Below are 16,063 nucleotides of genomic sequence, written 5' to 3'. Positions count from 1 at the left end.
AGGGGTAATATAATAGCATGGAACAATAAAAAATTATAGATACGTTGGAGACGTATCAGTTTGTTGATAAGATTTGTCTTTCTCAAATGGGTCACAAATGGCACTCCGATGTACATATTGCTTGGTGGTAGGATGTCGAGGAGGTGTCTAGCCTCACCGTTGTTGAGCCTGATCGTTTGGGTGAAGACGGTAGAATCAAATGCGCCAGCCTCGCCATTGTCGGCATAGAGAATATTCATCTTGGGCATTGGTCCTCTCATGGAAAAACATATCATTTCTCCCCTCTCCCCCTATTAGACCATTGTCAGTAATGAACAAGTCCCATCCTTCACCTCCCTTGCGGATCCTTTTTGATCCTTTCTCCAGTTCAATGTTGTATGTGCCCCCCAACACCCTCAAAGAGCACACTCCCTCCTATTAATTCATTAAATTGCATCCTTATGTTGCATGTGACAATATGTGCAACAAAAGCAAAAGAAAAACGCATTAGATAAATGGTAAAAGTACTAAAAGAAAAACACAAATGGTTACAAGTGTATGAAAAAGAACAGTTTGTTACCATCGAACTTAAGAACCCCTCTACCAGATAGATAATGAACAATGGTCCACTCGAAAGGCTTCTTGTGCACCTATACATACATACCTTCCATGCCATATCCTGTTAGAGAATATTTAACCTTGGGATATTTACAAGTGCAATATAAGCATCAAACACAACTAGCAATTTACAAGATAAATACACTATCATCCAAGAACTAAATTTGGACGTGGTGAACTTTGGACAATCTGCAAGATCAACTATAGCCATAAGCACTAGCAATCCAAAGCACAACTAGCATTTCACGAGATCAATACCTATCATCCAAGCACAACTACAATTTACAAGATCAATACTACTAGCAATTTACATGATAAACATATCATCCAAGCACACCTAGTATTTTACAAGATCAATACCTATTAATTATGAATTTCCAAGATCAATACCACTAGCTTTTCTTGACAAAGGTGGATTTTATTGGCTCAAAATGAAGCATCAAGGGGATACAAGTACAATGAGCGCACACCCAGTATTTGCATAGCTAGGATGCACACAACCAATAATACCAGTAGCAAATTACAAGATGAGTACCACTATCATCCAAGCACAACTAGCATTTCACAAGATAAATACCTATCATCGAAGGATAACTATCAATTTACAAGATCAATACTATCTATACATACTAATAAAGGGAAGGGATATTCTTGGTTTGATCCATCGTCATATTTTACAAAAGAAGTACATACTTTCATTTGCCATCCGATTTTTCGTCCATCCGACTGTAGGTCAGATTGACTAGATGTATTGACTTGTCCCCTTACCGCTAACATGTTATTGCCTATCATTTATTTATTAGTTACCTAGATCTTCGCACAGTAGTTCCTCTCAATATTGTAACACTAGTTAACATATGAAACGTGCCCCCGCTCCCCTCATCATGTTCTTGCCGTTTCAATACTCAGGCATGGAATGTAGCATGTTAAACATTAAATAAAGGCCAGTTATAAGTAACATGTACCATATTACCGATGCATCATTCTATAAACTGAACGACACTTATGGGGTGCAATTCCTATGCTTGATTTTTTTTCTATTCCCTTGCCTCTAGCAATGAAACAACATTAAAACAATCATACTTTTCTTCTGTTTCTGTCACATAAATCTAGCCTTGATGTATGTCCTTAAATTTTCACTTAACTTGAATTTTGAAATCATTCTGAATGACACTATAACTTCATTTATCCACTCTCATTATTGTCATGACACCCCCAAAAACATGTGAACCACCACACTTACCTTCTCCATGCTTTAGGCATGCCCGTTTGCAGTTTGTAAAACATGGAGGGATTACATGTTTAGAATTGGATGCCACCTAAAAACACATATCTTCTTATCATTTAGGCAAACTGAAAACATAGAACCACTTGGTAAACTCAAAGTGTATACACCTTGTCTCCTTATTATCTATAGCTCTAGCAATGACTCATATCTTGTATGGCACTTGTACTCATTCACCTTATCCCATTATCGTGGGTATCGTCTCACTCCATTTGCCATCCTATTATCATCGTGCTAGTCCTTGAACATTGAAGCAATTCTACCTCTCTTCTAGCCTCTTTTGCACATCCATTTACTTATATACCATAAGAAGAGAAAGTGCCAAATGTAGAATTTTAAAGGTCAAGTAGAAATAAGAATTTGTTGCATATAATAGAAATGTTTCTACCTGTGAGAGACCAGTAGGAGTGGAAACACATAGAGGAAAGAATATAAAGTGTCTCAATAGTTCGAAAGGGGTGCATTTTCCCTATGGTGGAGGACATCTCCTTCCCAACTCTGTGCTTTCTAATATGATTATTTACGTGATGTATTTCTTTGAAGTGCCAAAATGGAGTTAAAAGTATTCTATGGTTGCTTCTTTATGATAGGCTTAATACGCTAAATATGCAAAAGCGGAGAATATTTAATGTCACTAACAACTATGCTTACATCCCATGTAATGTTGTTGAAGAGACCATTGAGAACCTCATTTTCCATTGCCCCTTTAGCATTTCTTGTCGGATACGCCTTTCCAGTGGTCTCCGAATGCCTCACGGATTGCTTCGGTAATGTGCTAAAGTGCCATTTAGTAAATAGGAATATTTGTTATAATATATTGGAACATTTCGAAGGAGCTCATTAATTTCATTTTCAAAGGTATTAGGCCTTCGAGATTGGCATGGAGAGAAATTCCCAAATATGTATTATCCATAAATAGTTATTCAAGCTTCTTACCAAGGATGAGGTATGCCATGATATATTTAGTACTATATAGATAGGCTCTAAGATTCTATCCTAGGTCTAGAGGAAACCTGAGGACTCCCACTTTTTGGTTGTTTCTATGAAGCGAAGATGACTTATTCTCTAGTCCGAAACTATCACTGTCGAGGATTGCTCACATGTTAGGTATTGGGAGGACTCGTGGTTGGGAAATGCCCCCACTTAGCGTCCAATACCTAGGTGTTTTTGATATAGCTCCGCTTAGGCATGTCACAATAGAAGATGTGATTTTTAAGGAGTTCTTTACGTAACATGGGTGAAGGTGTAGTCATCGGATTGGTCCTCCATTTCTTGAAGTTATTCTTATTTTTGTGTCAAACAATGTCATGTGTTTTCACTTTCCTAGAACTATGGTAGATTTTTATATGTTGTGCGCATCTAGCTATGCAGAAACCAGGAGTGAACTCTTCATGGTTGTATCACTTGATGCGACGTCAAGGGTCAACAAAAACTATCATAAAAAAAGGTATGCCTGAAAAAGCATGCATGTTTACACAAAGAGTAGGTGCAACATAGAAGTTGGGACCAGCTAAATCACGGAGATCAAACAAACAGACCATTGAAGAGATCCATAATAACAATTGCAATGACTAAATGAAATATGCTTGGGCTCAAAGAGCACAACCAAGATTACATGTCACTTATTATTAATGGGATTACATGTATCTTCTCCTTGCTTACATTGGGGGGAAAGGACTTGAAGAAGAAGCTTCAGGATCAGCGCCACCGAACTGCCAACCGAACCCCACCTCAAACGACCTCTTCGGGTGAATATCACCACTATGGAAGACAATGCTTGTGTTGGTGTCATTATGGCCACTAGAATTGTGGCCACTATAGACCAGGGCGTTGAGGTCTCCTCCATACCTCATCATGTGAAGTGAATCCTCTTGTTGTTGCGGCGGAGCCTTAAACATCATGGGAGGCCCCATATCCATGCCACTAGTGCCATAGGGAACTGGTGATGCTGCCGGATACATCATCGAAGACCCCATGTCCATGTTGTGAGTGATGTATGGAGCTGGTGGTGGTGCCTGATAAGTCGACGGAGACTTCATGTGCATGTAGTCGGTGACGTATGGAGCTGGCGGTGGCGTGTGATACATTGCTGGAGACCCCATGTCCATGGTGTTGGTGATGTATGGCTCCTGGGGCTGGAAGAGAGGTGGTTGGCCGCTAATTTTTGTGATTCTTTCCCCCATGCTCTGGAGGATCACCTCTAGCTTTCGGCCAACATTGGTGAGATCCTCGATGTTGAGGCCATCAAGGCTCGAGAGGTTGCTTCTAAGCATGGCCTTGTGCAGGAGGATTCTGGTCTCGTTGTCTTCACAGACGCCCTGGAGCTTGTGGCCCTTGGCCTGGAGCTTGTCAAAATGTTGGTTGAGAAAGCCTTCATGATTCACCGTCTTCTTGAAGTTCCCCTCCGGCATATTCTTATACCGGTTCAGGATAGGCACCGCCTCAGCGGGGGACGGGAACACCTGCGGTACCGCCTCACCCTCGCCATATACTAGCACACATGCCTTGGCGTTGCACATGATGGCCAACTCCTCCGCCTTCTTTCGTAGGCCCTCACGCCGCTTCTTTGAAGTACTACATCTAGACTTTTTATCGAGGATGTACCGGAGGGTCACCTTCTTGCGAGCCATTTCCAACAAAGGGATAAAGCAGCAAAGGAGAGTTGCTTTGTTTTGGTGAGTTGAAAGCAATAAGGGTGGATAGATTTATAGTTGAGGATCAGCCAAGAGACCCAAGACGAGGAAGATGCAGCGTGCTAATCCAGAAACTTTTAAATGTAAGTTGATAGGATAAGGAGGTGCTTCATAAATGCATCATTAAAACACAATATTTCTGAAATTAACACATGGAATGCTCATAGTAGTCGGCCGAGCCAAAAATGCGATAAAAGAATGGTTTCTCTCAAGAGCCACATGAATCTTATTAACATGATATGCTTATTTTAGCTATACGTTACCAAATTAATTTTCAAGTTTAATATGTTCTAAAGATGGATGCTTATCCAAACGACGTTCAATTGTAACCAAGTTACGTATTATCAAAAAAGTCAGTAAGTAACATACTTAAATTATCTCATAATGCATAGATGAACTGAAATTACTTATTTACAAAGATATGCACGCAATTAAACCGATTGGTCATGCACGTTGTGTGAATTAAGTTCTACCAATTTTTCCTATATGTGAATTAAATGTGGTTTCATATATTCAGGATTGACCAAAGTTACTAGATGACCACCAGTGATTCATGGTAACTGAAAACGTAATTATGGCCGCATACATTCCAAGGCAATAATTACTTCCATCTAGAAGATATGGACCGACCCTTTTCTTTAGATGTCAGGTTAAGCTAGGTAGCGCAGCTTTGCTATAGTTGTAAATATTTGTGTGCCAGAATTATGGGTACTTTTTTTAACATAGTACAGACGCAGATGCTCATACATACACACATACGTTGATCCCTATAAACGCACGCGCACACACATACTCTATCCCTATGAGCACCTTCGAGAAAATGAGCCGGCACATCATCTTGAAATTGATGAAGTCGCTACAGATGCCTTCGTAGTAGACGGGAATATCTCCTCCCACATAACACACATCGTCGGAAGGCCTGAAACAGATTCAGAAAAATGCAATCACCAATGCAAGTCCAGAACTTGAACCCTGACGGGTTTGTTCTGCCTCAAGGAAGCTAATCATCTTAGCACTGCTACATGTACTTGCCAGAGCATTCCTCGCAAGAAAAAAAGAACAATTGATTCCTTGCACTTAGAGGCCACAGATATATAGATATATTCAAAGTAAATAAGCAAATGATAGCCATATCAACAAAATGACAATCATAGAAGCAGATATATGTACTCACAATAATTATAACATTCTTTCTAGGCATTTAAGCCAATCCGATATAAATCTGGAATATTCACAACTCGTCATATATTTTTTGTGTCTAACGAAGCTTATGCCTTATTTGAATCACCATGCGGCTTTGTGGCAACTCAACATTATACAATAATTTTGTGGTGACGTATGACATGATAACTAGTGCTACATGTGCTTCCAGTACCAACTGGGCTACCACTAATGTCGCTAGCACCACCGCCACCATTAGAGCAACTCTAGCAGACCCCTCAAAACGCCCGGCCTGCAAAAATTCCGGTGAGTATGCAGGTTCGGCCTAATTTTCCGGGCATAACAGAGCCCGCATACTCGCCCGGCCCGCAATTTTTTTTGCCGCAGCCCGAAAACCGCACACCCCGAGCAGTATAACTGCGGTTCGGCGACCCTTTTGCGGGTCCAAACCCTATGCCCCCGCCGCCGCGAGCCACCCGATTCCCCTTTCCCCTCTCCCAATTTCTCGCCGCCGGCGTCCACCTGCCCCGCCTCCAGCCGCCATGTGGGGGCGAATGTGGAGCTCCGGACGCGGCTTTGGCAGCAGATCCGGCCGTGAGCGCGACCCGGAGCGCGACCGGCGCGTCCGGGCGAACGGCGCGAGGAAGCGCGGCGCCCGGAGGTGGACCAACCGCGGGATGTCACCGTGGGCGAGCTTCAACCGCCGCGAGACGGAGGAGTACGACAACCGTAGCACGTCCTTCTCCTCCGCGAGATCTTCCTACGTCAGATCCTCCTCGTCCTCCGGCGCGGGCTTCCTCCCCGTGAAGAGGGAGTGGTCGGACGACGACGAGGAGCCGGAGCCGCCGGCGCCGTTCGCCTTCGTCCCGGTGAAGGAGGAGCCCGAGGAGCCCGCTCCGCTCGGCCGCCGTGGAGTAGTTGGGCCCGAGGACTACATCGCGGACTTCGACGCTGTCGCCACCGCCATCGCAGAGCGGAGCGTGCGCGAGGAGGAGGAGCGCCGGCGCCACGCCGAGGAGCTCGAAGCCCTCCAGTGGCGGCAGGCGGTCGCCGACAACGTCGCCACCAACGAGAAGGCTGAGGAGTGACGCCGCATCCGCGCGGAGCAGGCGGCGAAGTACGTCGACCTGTGCAGCTCCGGCAAGGAGGATTGAGCGTCCGGCTCTTCCACGGCGTCGTCCATTTGCCGCGACCTCGTCGCCGTCAAATTCGACCCCTCTATTACTAGTTTATCATAGTATGCAGTATAACTATGCTTGTAGTTTGTTGATCATGTGATGAACTATGTAGTATGTGATGAACTATGTTTGTGCAATTTCTCCGGCGAAAATGATTTTTCAAATTATGCAGGTTTTGATCTGTCCGGTCGCGCATGTTTTTGACCCGCAAACGCGATCTTCGTGAAACCGCAGACGCGTTATGCGGGTCAAATTTTTGCGGGGTCTGCTAGAGTTGCTCTTACCCATCTGCCAGCCTTGCATATTGCCACGACCGCCATGACTATTTGCACTCTCTCTAGCTACTGGTAATATTTCTATTGCCACCACTTCTCATCATTTCACCGTTGCATCCACTATGATCGATTCATCGACCTGTACCATGGTCGTTGTTTCCATGTGCCTCTTCATGTACCTTTGCCCCCCCCCCCCCCCCCCCTTCCTCCCTCGCCTCCGCCGCCACCTCCTCCTCCACTCCAAGACCCCCATCCACACACACTTTGCCGAGGTTTAGCCATGTTCACGTCCTTACAGAAATAGAAAAGTATATTTTTGGTCCCTTAAATTTACAAGAAGTCGACATTTAGTCCCTCATGCCTCAAAACCAGATACATTTCGTCCAAAACCAGAATTGTGACAAAAACTGCTGACGAGTTATTGGTTTTCACATTTTTTTTTGAGGTATTGGTTTTGTCTCTCCTTCCCCCCTCTTCTCTCTCATACAACAAAAAGCATTTCCTTGAGCACCTTGTCTGCCTTCTCCCACACCCATGGTAACGTTGCCGAGCTCAAAACCGTCCATCCCGTGCTAGTGGTAGCTGCACCATGGCCACTCGCGCACGTGGAGAAGCCACATTTCAACCTCGTCCCTCGCCACCTCCATGTTGACCCCCTTCTCCGCCATGGTGCGCATGGCGACGGGCTCGTCGAGGACGAACGGGAGCATCACGGCGGATGCCCAAAAACGAAGCTCTTGACGGTGGAGCCCCACCCGCAGTGCGCCAGGGACGCGCCTGTCGCGCCGTGTGCGAGCTCCGCCAGCCACCCTGTACCATGCCACAAGTTCGACGCTGAGGTGTGTTAGCTTTAATCTTGATTCGATGTATCTACATGTTTTAGCTTTGGGTCCACATGTAACTTAGATGGTTTAGGGAGTAGCTAGTCGTGGAAGCTTCTGTTGAGTGTGCGGAGAAGACGAGATGTCGGGCTGATATGCGATGCAGCGAGCATAGTGAGATGTCGATTGGGGTGTGAAGCCGTGGTGCTGTGGGATGTGGCACGATCGCGTGAAGCGGCAATGCACACTGGAGTCAGACCGGCAAAATGGACTAGTGTACTACTTTCTCCGTTCGGAATTACTTGTCTCGAAAATAGATGTATCTAGAACTAAAATAAGTCTAGATACATCCATTTTTACGATAAATAATTCCGAACGGAGGGAGTAGTTTATTAGTGCTCCTTTATTTCAAAGGAATTGCATAGGATTTTTGAAGGATTTGGACCCTTAGGAATTTTTCCTGTGATGCTTGTTTGATTTGTAGGATTGGCATCCTTAGGAGTTTTTTTATAGGATCCATTTGTACTACATTTAGGAGAAAAATTTCCATCCACTCAAACCTCTTTGTAGAATTCCTTTGTTTTTCCTGCGCTATCAAACATTCTTTCAAATCCTGTAGGATACTATTGGACATACCATCCTATTCATGCATTTTTCCTGTTCCTTCATTTTGACAATCCTGCGAATCAAAGAGGCCCTTAGTGTGCATGCATGTAGTTTGTTTGGTCAGGTGGTTGCCGAGTAGTCTGGACGTTGGAGCGAATCAAGGAGATAGATTAGGTGTATGCAAGTAGATGGTTAGCTTAGTGGGATAAGTGGCCGAGTGTGCATGCTAGGATAGGGCGTGCGTGAGTGCCAGGTCCTTTGTATAAATACATTGCATTGAGTTAGTGAAATGAGAAGCCGTGAGGGCTGGGAAAACAATGTAGGGTCTGTGGCTGCCAAGTAAGAGTGCCTCTGGGCAAAGCTTGTGTGCTCTTTTTGGTATATGAGCGTGTGTGTGTGTTGAGTCTTCCCCTAGTGTGTGTGTTCTTGTGTGAGACAAAAGAGAGAGAGAGAGCGCTGTGCGAGGCAGCTCGAGGTGGAAGAAGAAGAGGCGCTGCGAGAGAGGCTGCGCCAACAAAGTGGGCATGCCGAGCTCGATCCAGCACGGGAATGTGCTGAAGCTGTTGTGCAACGTGACGAGCGAGGACGGCGTGGCAAGCCTGCTGGTGTAGGAGCAACTCCTAAACGATGGCATGTACAAGTGGCTGCACAGGCTGGTGGTGCGGAAGTTGGGCGGGTTCGGGCGGCCGGAGCGTCACGGGGTGGTTGTGGGCCACGGCGGCTGGATGTCAACGAGACTACGAGAGTGAGAAGTTGATGGCTCTACTGGATGGGGCAGTAGCGCATGAGGAATGGGAGAAAGAGTACGCTGACCAGGTACGGGTACTTCGGGGGGTCGTGCTGTGCATGAGCCACACACCGGCCATGCGGGTGCGTCCATCGATGCAGTCAGTGGTTCCGATGTTGCGAGAAACACGCCAAGGCCAAGCGATGCAGCGAGCCCTTTCATGGCCTTCGTTAGCTCGAGCTTCCCGGGCGGCACGTCGGCCGTGGACTCAGCGCCGTCCGTCGGTCATCCATGTGCTGATGTGCAGCAGCAATACTGGCAGGAAAGCGGAGGCGAGGCCACGTACAGCAACAACAGGAGCCTGTTGAAGTGCTGCATCATCGTTGGTGTGCTGGGTGAGTGCACATAACGTGCTCGAGAAAATGCCGCCACCATGTGGGCAAGACACAGGAGAGGAGAAGAGAGAAAACTGTTGGAATATGCCACGACGTGTGTGGTCGGGCTCGTCGGGACACGTCGGGTACGCGCGGGACGTACGGAATACACTGGTGCGGTCAGGCTCGTCGGGCGCATCGAATGCGCCCAGGACGTGCGGGACGCAGCGAAAGCCGTGGCAAAGTATACGTGTGTATGTGTATGTGTGTAGGGTGTGTTTGCCCGCGAGGTGTGCGTGTGTTGCATGCATTAGTGGAGTGAGTCTCCAGGTGGTTAGTTGCATGCTTAGGTAGTGGAGCAGGTGATGGCTTGCGATCAGCTCGGAGGACGGCCGCTTAGTACGTGTACGAGTGGAGGCCGGTTTGTGTGGATCCCGCGTCATGCGCATGGCCGGCCGAATCGTTGGCTCACAAGCAGAAGCTAGCTGGGCGTTTCGTGCGTGTGTGCGCAGGAGAAAACGTGAGCGTTGCGTTTGCTAGGACTACAAAGCTGCAGCTGTGGGTGTGTGCTTGTATGAGTTTTGTGCTCTGGAAATAGTAATGGGGCTGTCAGTGCAGCCGGGTGAAACCCCAAATTATTGTGCTCCTCCTTCTTCTACCTTTAGTTTCGAGTGAGAGAGAGAGAGAGAGCTGCAACAATAATTGAAATACAGAGCTTCAGTCCGGGCGATCACCGGCGACCATGGCGCTCGTCCCGCATGGCGGCGGCGCCGGCGGATCGACGACGATGGCGATGCCGATGCTGACCACGGACAACTACACGGTCTGGGCCATCAAGGCGCAGGCGATCCTCGGCGTTCACACCGTGTGGGAGGCGTTGGCGCTGGGCGACGCGGCGGTGAACGCGAGGAAGGACAAGACGGCGCACGCGTTGCTACTCGGGGCATTACCGGAGGACGTGCTGCTGTAGGTGGCGACGAAGCTCACCGCCAGGGAGGTATGGGACTCCCTGAAGGTGAGGTTCGTCGGCGCCGATCGGGTCCGCGCGGCGAGGCTGGCGATGCTGCGCGGCGAGTTCGACCGCCTGAAGATGGCGGACGGCGAGGAGCTCGACGTGTATGGCGGGAGGCTCGCGGCGATGTCGGCGAGGTACGCCAACCTCGGGGAGACGCTGGGCGACGCGGCGCTCGTCAAGAAGCTGCTAGATACAGTGCCGGATCGGCTCTTCCCCATCGTCGCCGGCATCGAGCAGTTCCACAACGTGACGACGATGGCGTTCGACAAAGCGCTTGGGCGGCCGCGTGCGTTTGACGAGCGAGTTCGGCATCGATGGTAGGACAGCGGCGAGCGGGCGGACGGACAACTCCTCTTCACGGCGGCACAGTGGCGGGTGAGGGAGTCCTGGATTAAGGGGTTCTCGGCCGTCCGGCCTATGTGACGTGGGCCGGACTGATGGGCTATGAAGATACAAGATAGAAGACTCTCTCCCGTGTCCGGATGGGACTCTCCTTGGCGTGGAAGGCAAGCTTGGCGCCCGAATATGAAGAATCCTTTCTCTGTAACCGACTTTATACAACCCTAGTCCCCTCTGATGTCTATATAAACCGGAGGGCTTAGTCCATAGAGGCAATCATATTCATACATGCTAGACTTCTAGGGTTTTAGCCATTACGATCTCGTGGTAGATCAACTCTTGTAATACTCATATTCATCAAGATCAATCAGGCAAGAAGTAGGATATTACCTCCATACAGAGGGCCCGAACCTGGATAAACATCGTGTCCCCCGCCTCCTGTTATCATCAGCCTCAGACGCATAGTTCGGGACCCCCTACCCGAGATCCACCGGTTTTGACACCGACATTGGTGCTTTCATTGAGAGTTCCGCTGCGTCGTCACCCAAAGGTTTGATGGCTCCGTCAATCATCTACAACAATGCAGTCCAAGGGGAGGTCTTCCTCCCCGGAGAGATCTTCGTATTCGGCAGCTTCACACTGCGGGCCAACTCGCTTGGCCATCTAGAGTAGATCGACAGCTATGCCCCTGGCCATCAGGTCAGGTTTGGAAGCTTGAATTACGTTGTCGATATCCGCGGAGACTTGATCTTCGACGGATTCAAGCCCGTTACAGCCGCTTCCTGCCGCCACGATGAACATGACCTAAATCTGTCATCGAACCGTGCCCAGGAGATAGCGCCTGTAACTGCTCTGGCCCTAGATCTGGAGCAGACCGCGTCGTCCGAGGACGGGAAGCTCAACCCCACCACGGAAGCCGCAGACTCAGCGGCGTTAGAGCCGCACACAGATCCAACCTCGAGCGGGGCCTGTGTCACCGGAACCTCGGATTCATTTCCGGCCATAGGTTTCGAACCGCGTGCATCCGCGCCCATCGTATCTAATCAGGCGCTGATTGTTGAATTCAGTTCCGTGGACATCTTCCGGCACTCACCTTTAGGCGATGTGCTAAAATCATTAAAAGCCCTCTCCTTATCAGGGAACTCTCAGCCGAACTATATCCGGTTTGGATTGAAAGCTGATGATGGAGAATTCTGCTTCCCACCCACCACCCACTTCATAGCCACTGTCGAAGACTTAACCGATATGCTCGCTTACGGCTCCGAAGACATCGACGATATGGACGACGATGCCGGAGAGGAGCAGGCACAAAAACCACCGCTTACAGGGCGCTGGACAGCCACCTCCTCGTATGACGTATACATGGTGGATACACCCAAAGAGAACAATGTCGATAATGAAAAGGATCCAATCGAGGATAAGCCTCCTAAGATACAGCCAAAGCGCCGACGTCAGCGGTGCCGCTCTAATCCACGCCGTGGAAAAAACAGTAATACCGGCACAGGAGAAAATAATACTCCGGACGATGCCGAAGACAATGAAGACCCCGTTGAGGGAGTCCTGGATTAGGTGGTATCCGGACAGCCGGACTATATACATCGTCCGGACTATTGAACCATGAAGATACCAGACTCAAGACTCCGGCCCATGTCCGGATGGGACTCTCCTTTGCGTGGAAGACAAGCTTGGTGATCCAGATATTATATTTCTTTCCTTGTAACCGACTCCATGTAAACCCTAGCCCTCTCCATGTCTATATAAACCGGAGAGGATGGTCCTTAGAAGGCCAATGACAGTTACAACCATACCATCATAGGCTAGCTCCTAGGGTTTAGCCTCTACGATCTCGTGGTAGATCTACTCTTGTACTACTCATATCTTCAATATTAATCAAGAAGGAAGTAGGGTTTTACCTCCATTGAGAGGGCCCGAACCTGGGTAAACATTGTGTCCCTTGCTTCCTGTTACCATCAGCCTAAGATGCACAGATCGGGACCCCCTACCCGAGATCCGCCGGTTTTGACACCAACACCCGTTGAGCTAACTTCCGAACAGGATGAACGGGAGGATGGGTGAGCCAGCCCCAATGAACAGGCCGTTAACGAAGAATCGGAGGATAGTAATTATCTTCCACTCTTCAAGGACGAGGCGAGCCTCGGCAACAAAGATTTTATCGTGCCTGAGGAGCCCATCGATCAGGAGCGCTTTAAGCGCCGGCTAATAGCCACTGCAAGGAGCCTGAAAAAGAAGCAGCAGTAGCTTCAAGCTGATCAAGATCTACTCAACGACAGATGGACTAATGTCCTGGCAGCCGAGGAATATGGCCTCGAGCGCCCAACCAAAAGTTACCAGAAACGCAAATTGCTACCCCAATTCGATGACGAGGCGCTGGAGCCCGTCCTACCAACGCGTAATGCGGCTGACCGACCACCATGTGGCCGGGATAAAGCGGCAACTCAAGCCGAATACCAGCCCGCACTACCTCGCCGTAAAAACAGAGACACAACAGCTCAGGGATACACATATGACCTGCGACATGACCTGGAAAACAGAGTAGGACAGACCAGATCTATCTATGGATCGCGGGGGCATGCCTTGATGCGCGACGATGGCCATCCGCTAGGACGTGACAAACATAACCACGCCCGGGCCGAAAACCGCAGACGAACTCCATCTGAGCTATGTCGCGACTTGGACCGATATAGAGGCGCCGCACACCCCCTGTGCTTCACTGATGAAGTAATGGAACATGAATTCCTGGAAGGGTTTAAACCCGTGAACATCGAATCATATGATGGGAGAATAGACCCCGCGGTATGGATTGAGGATTTTCTCCTCCATATTCGTATGGCCCGCGGTGATGATCTTCACGCCATCAAATACCTCCCACTAAAACTCAAGGGACCCACTCAGCACTGGTTGAACAGTTTGCCCAAAAACTCAATTGGCAGCTGGGAAGACTTGGAAGACGCCTTCCTCGACAACTTCCGATACGACTCCAACGTATCTATAATTTTTGATTGTTCCATGCTATTATATTACCCCTTTTGGATGTTTATGGGCTTTATTTTACACATTTATATCATTTTTGGGACTAACCTAATAACCGGAGGCCCAACCCGTATTGCTGTTTTTTTGCCTATTTCAGTATTTCGAAGAAAAGGAATATCAAACGGAGTCCAAACGGAATGAAACCTTCGGGAGCGTGATTTTTGGAACGAACGTGATCCAGGGGACTTGGAGTGCAAGTCAACAAGCAGCCGAGGCGTCCACGAGACAGGAGGGCGCACCCCCTATCTCGTGGACCCCTCGGATGGCCACCAACGTACTTCTTCCTCCTATATAAGCCTACGTACCCCGAAAACAGCCAGGGAGCCAATGAGACACAATTTCCACCGCCGTAACCTTCTGTATCCGCGAGATCCCATCTTGGAACCTTCGTCGGCGTTCCGCCGGAGGGAGAATCAACCACGGAGTGCTTCTACATCAACACCATAACCCCTCCAATGAGTTGTGAGTAGTTTACCACAGACCTTCAGGTCCATAGTTATTAGCTAGATGGCTTTTTCTCTCTTTTTGGATCTCAATACCATGTTCTCCTCGATCTTCTTGGAGATCTATTCGATGTAACTCTTTTTGCGGTGTGTTTGTCGAGATCCGATGAATTGTGGGTTTATAATCAAGTTTATCTATGAGAAATATTTGAATCTCCTCTGAATTCTTTTATGTATGATTGAGTTATCTTTGCAAGTCTCTTCGAATTATCAGTTTGGTTTGGCCTACTAGATTGATCTTTATTGCAATGGGAGAAGTGCTTAGCTTTGCGTTCAATCTTGCGGTGTCCTTTCCCAGTGACAGCAGGGGCAGCAAGGCACGTATTGTATTGTTGCCATCGAGGATAAAAAGATGGGGTTTATATCATATTGCATGATTTTATCCCTCTACATCATGTCATCTTTCTTAATGTGTTACTCTGTTCTTATGAACTTAATACTCTAGATGCATGCTGGATAGCGCTCGATGTGTGGAGTAATAGTACTAGATGCTGGCAGGAGTCGGTCTACTTGTCGTGGACGTGATGCCTATATACATGATCATGCCTAGATAATCTCATAATTATTCGCTTTTCTATCAATTGCTCGACAGTAATTTTTTCACCCACCGTAATACTTATGCTATCTTGAGAGAAGCCACTAGTGAAACCTATGGCCCCCGGGTCTATCTTTTATCATATAAGCTTTCAATCTACTTTTATTTGCATCTTTACTTTTCCAATCTATATCATAAAATACCAAGAATATATTTATCTTATCATACTATCTCTATCAGATCTCACTTTCACAAGTGGCCGTGAAGGGATTGACAACCCCTTTATTGCGTTGGTTGTGAGTTCTTTGTTTGTTTGTGTTGGTGCGTGGGACTTTTGAGGAGCCTCCTACTGGATTGATACCTTGGTTCTGAAAAACGGAGGGAAATACTTAGCTACTATTGCTGCATCACCCTTTCCTCTTCAAGGAAAACCAACGCAAGCTCAAGACGTAGCAAGAAGGATTTCTGGCGCCGTTGCCGGAGAGGTCTTCGCTCAAGTCAAGACATACCAAGTACCCATCACAAACCCATCTCCCTCGCATTTACATTATTTGCCATTTGCCTCTCGTTTTCCTCTCACCCACTTCACCCTTGTCGTTTTATTCACCCTCTCTTTCCCAATCTCCTCTGCTCTCTTTCGCTTGCCTTTTCCGTTTGCTCGTGTGTTAGATCGTTTACCTTGTTGTTATGGCTAGTTCCTTATCCGCTCCTATGTCTCCCGAGTTTGAAGTTCTTCACTTCAAGCAAAGGCAAGGAGAAAAATTAAAAGATGCTTGGTATAGGATGATGGAATCTTATGGAAAGTGCACCCTAGAGGTGAACTTTAGAATTCTTCTTTGCAATTTTTATGTTGGGCTAAATATGACGCATAGACAACTCTTGGATTGCATTGCCAAGGGAAAT

The 16,063-nt window shown here is 47.7% G+C and overlaps 1 protein-coding gene across 1 annotated transcript; it reads right to left on the bottom strand.

Moving 5' to 3' along the window:
- Nucleotides 1–1,151: 1,151 nt before the first annotated feature.
- Nucleotides 1,152–4,512, bottom strand: LOC123159320 (MADS-box transcription factor 34-like). The gene is made up of 4 exons (XM_044577149.1): nt 3,545–4,512; nt 2,534–2,657; nt 1,841–1,916; nt 1,152–1,174 (listed from the first exon to the last, which is right to left on the bottom strand). Exons 1-4 carry the CDS (start codon nt 4,510–4,512, stop codon nt 1,152–1,154), a joined length of 1,191 nt encoding a protein of 396 aa, XP_044433084.1.
- Between the last annotated feature and the right edge of the window lie 11,551 nt (nt 4,513–16,063).

The sequence above is a fragment of the Triticum aestivum genome, chromosome 7B (genome assembly GCF_018294505.1).
Source record: "Triticum aestivum cultivar Chinese Spring chromosome 7B, IWGSC CS RefSeq v2.1, whole genome shotgun sequence".
In the NCBI taxonomy this organism is placed as follows: domain Eukaryota; kingdom Viridiplantae; phylum Streptophyta; class Magnoliopsida; order Poales; family Poaceae; genus Triticum; species Triticum aestivum.
This window is presented reverse-complemented; position numbering and strand designations above follow the sequence as displayed.

Excerpts from the sequence above, each read along its gene's own strand:
- LOC123159320 (XM_044577149.1), bottom strand. The coding sequence starts at position 4,512 with ATGGCTCGCAAGAAGGTGACCCTCCGGTACATCCTCGATAAAAAGTCT. Across the intron at positions 2,658-3,544 it reads TCAAGTCCTTTCCCCCCAAT|CACATTACCGAAGCAATCCG; the intron begins GTAAGCAAGGAG and ends ATGGCACTTTAG. Across the intron at positions 1,917-2,533 it reads TCAACAACATTACATGGGAT|GTGGCATCCAATTCTAAACA; the intron begins GTAAGCATAGTT and ends ATGTGTTTTTAG.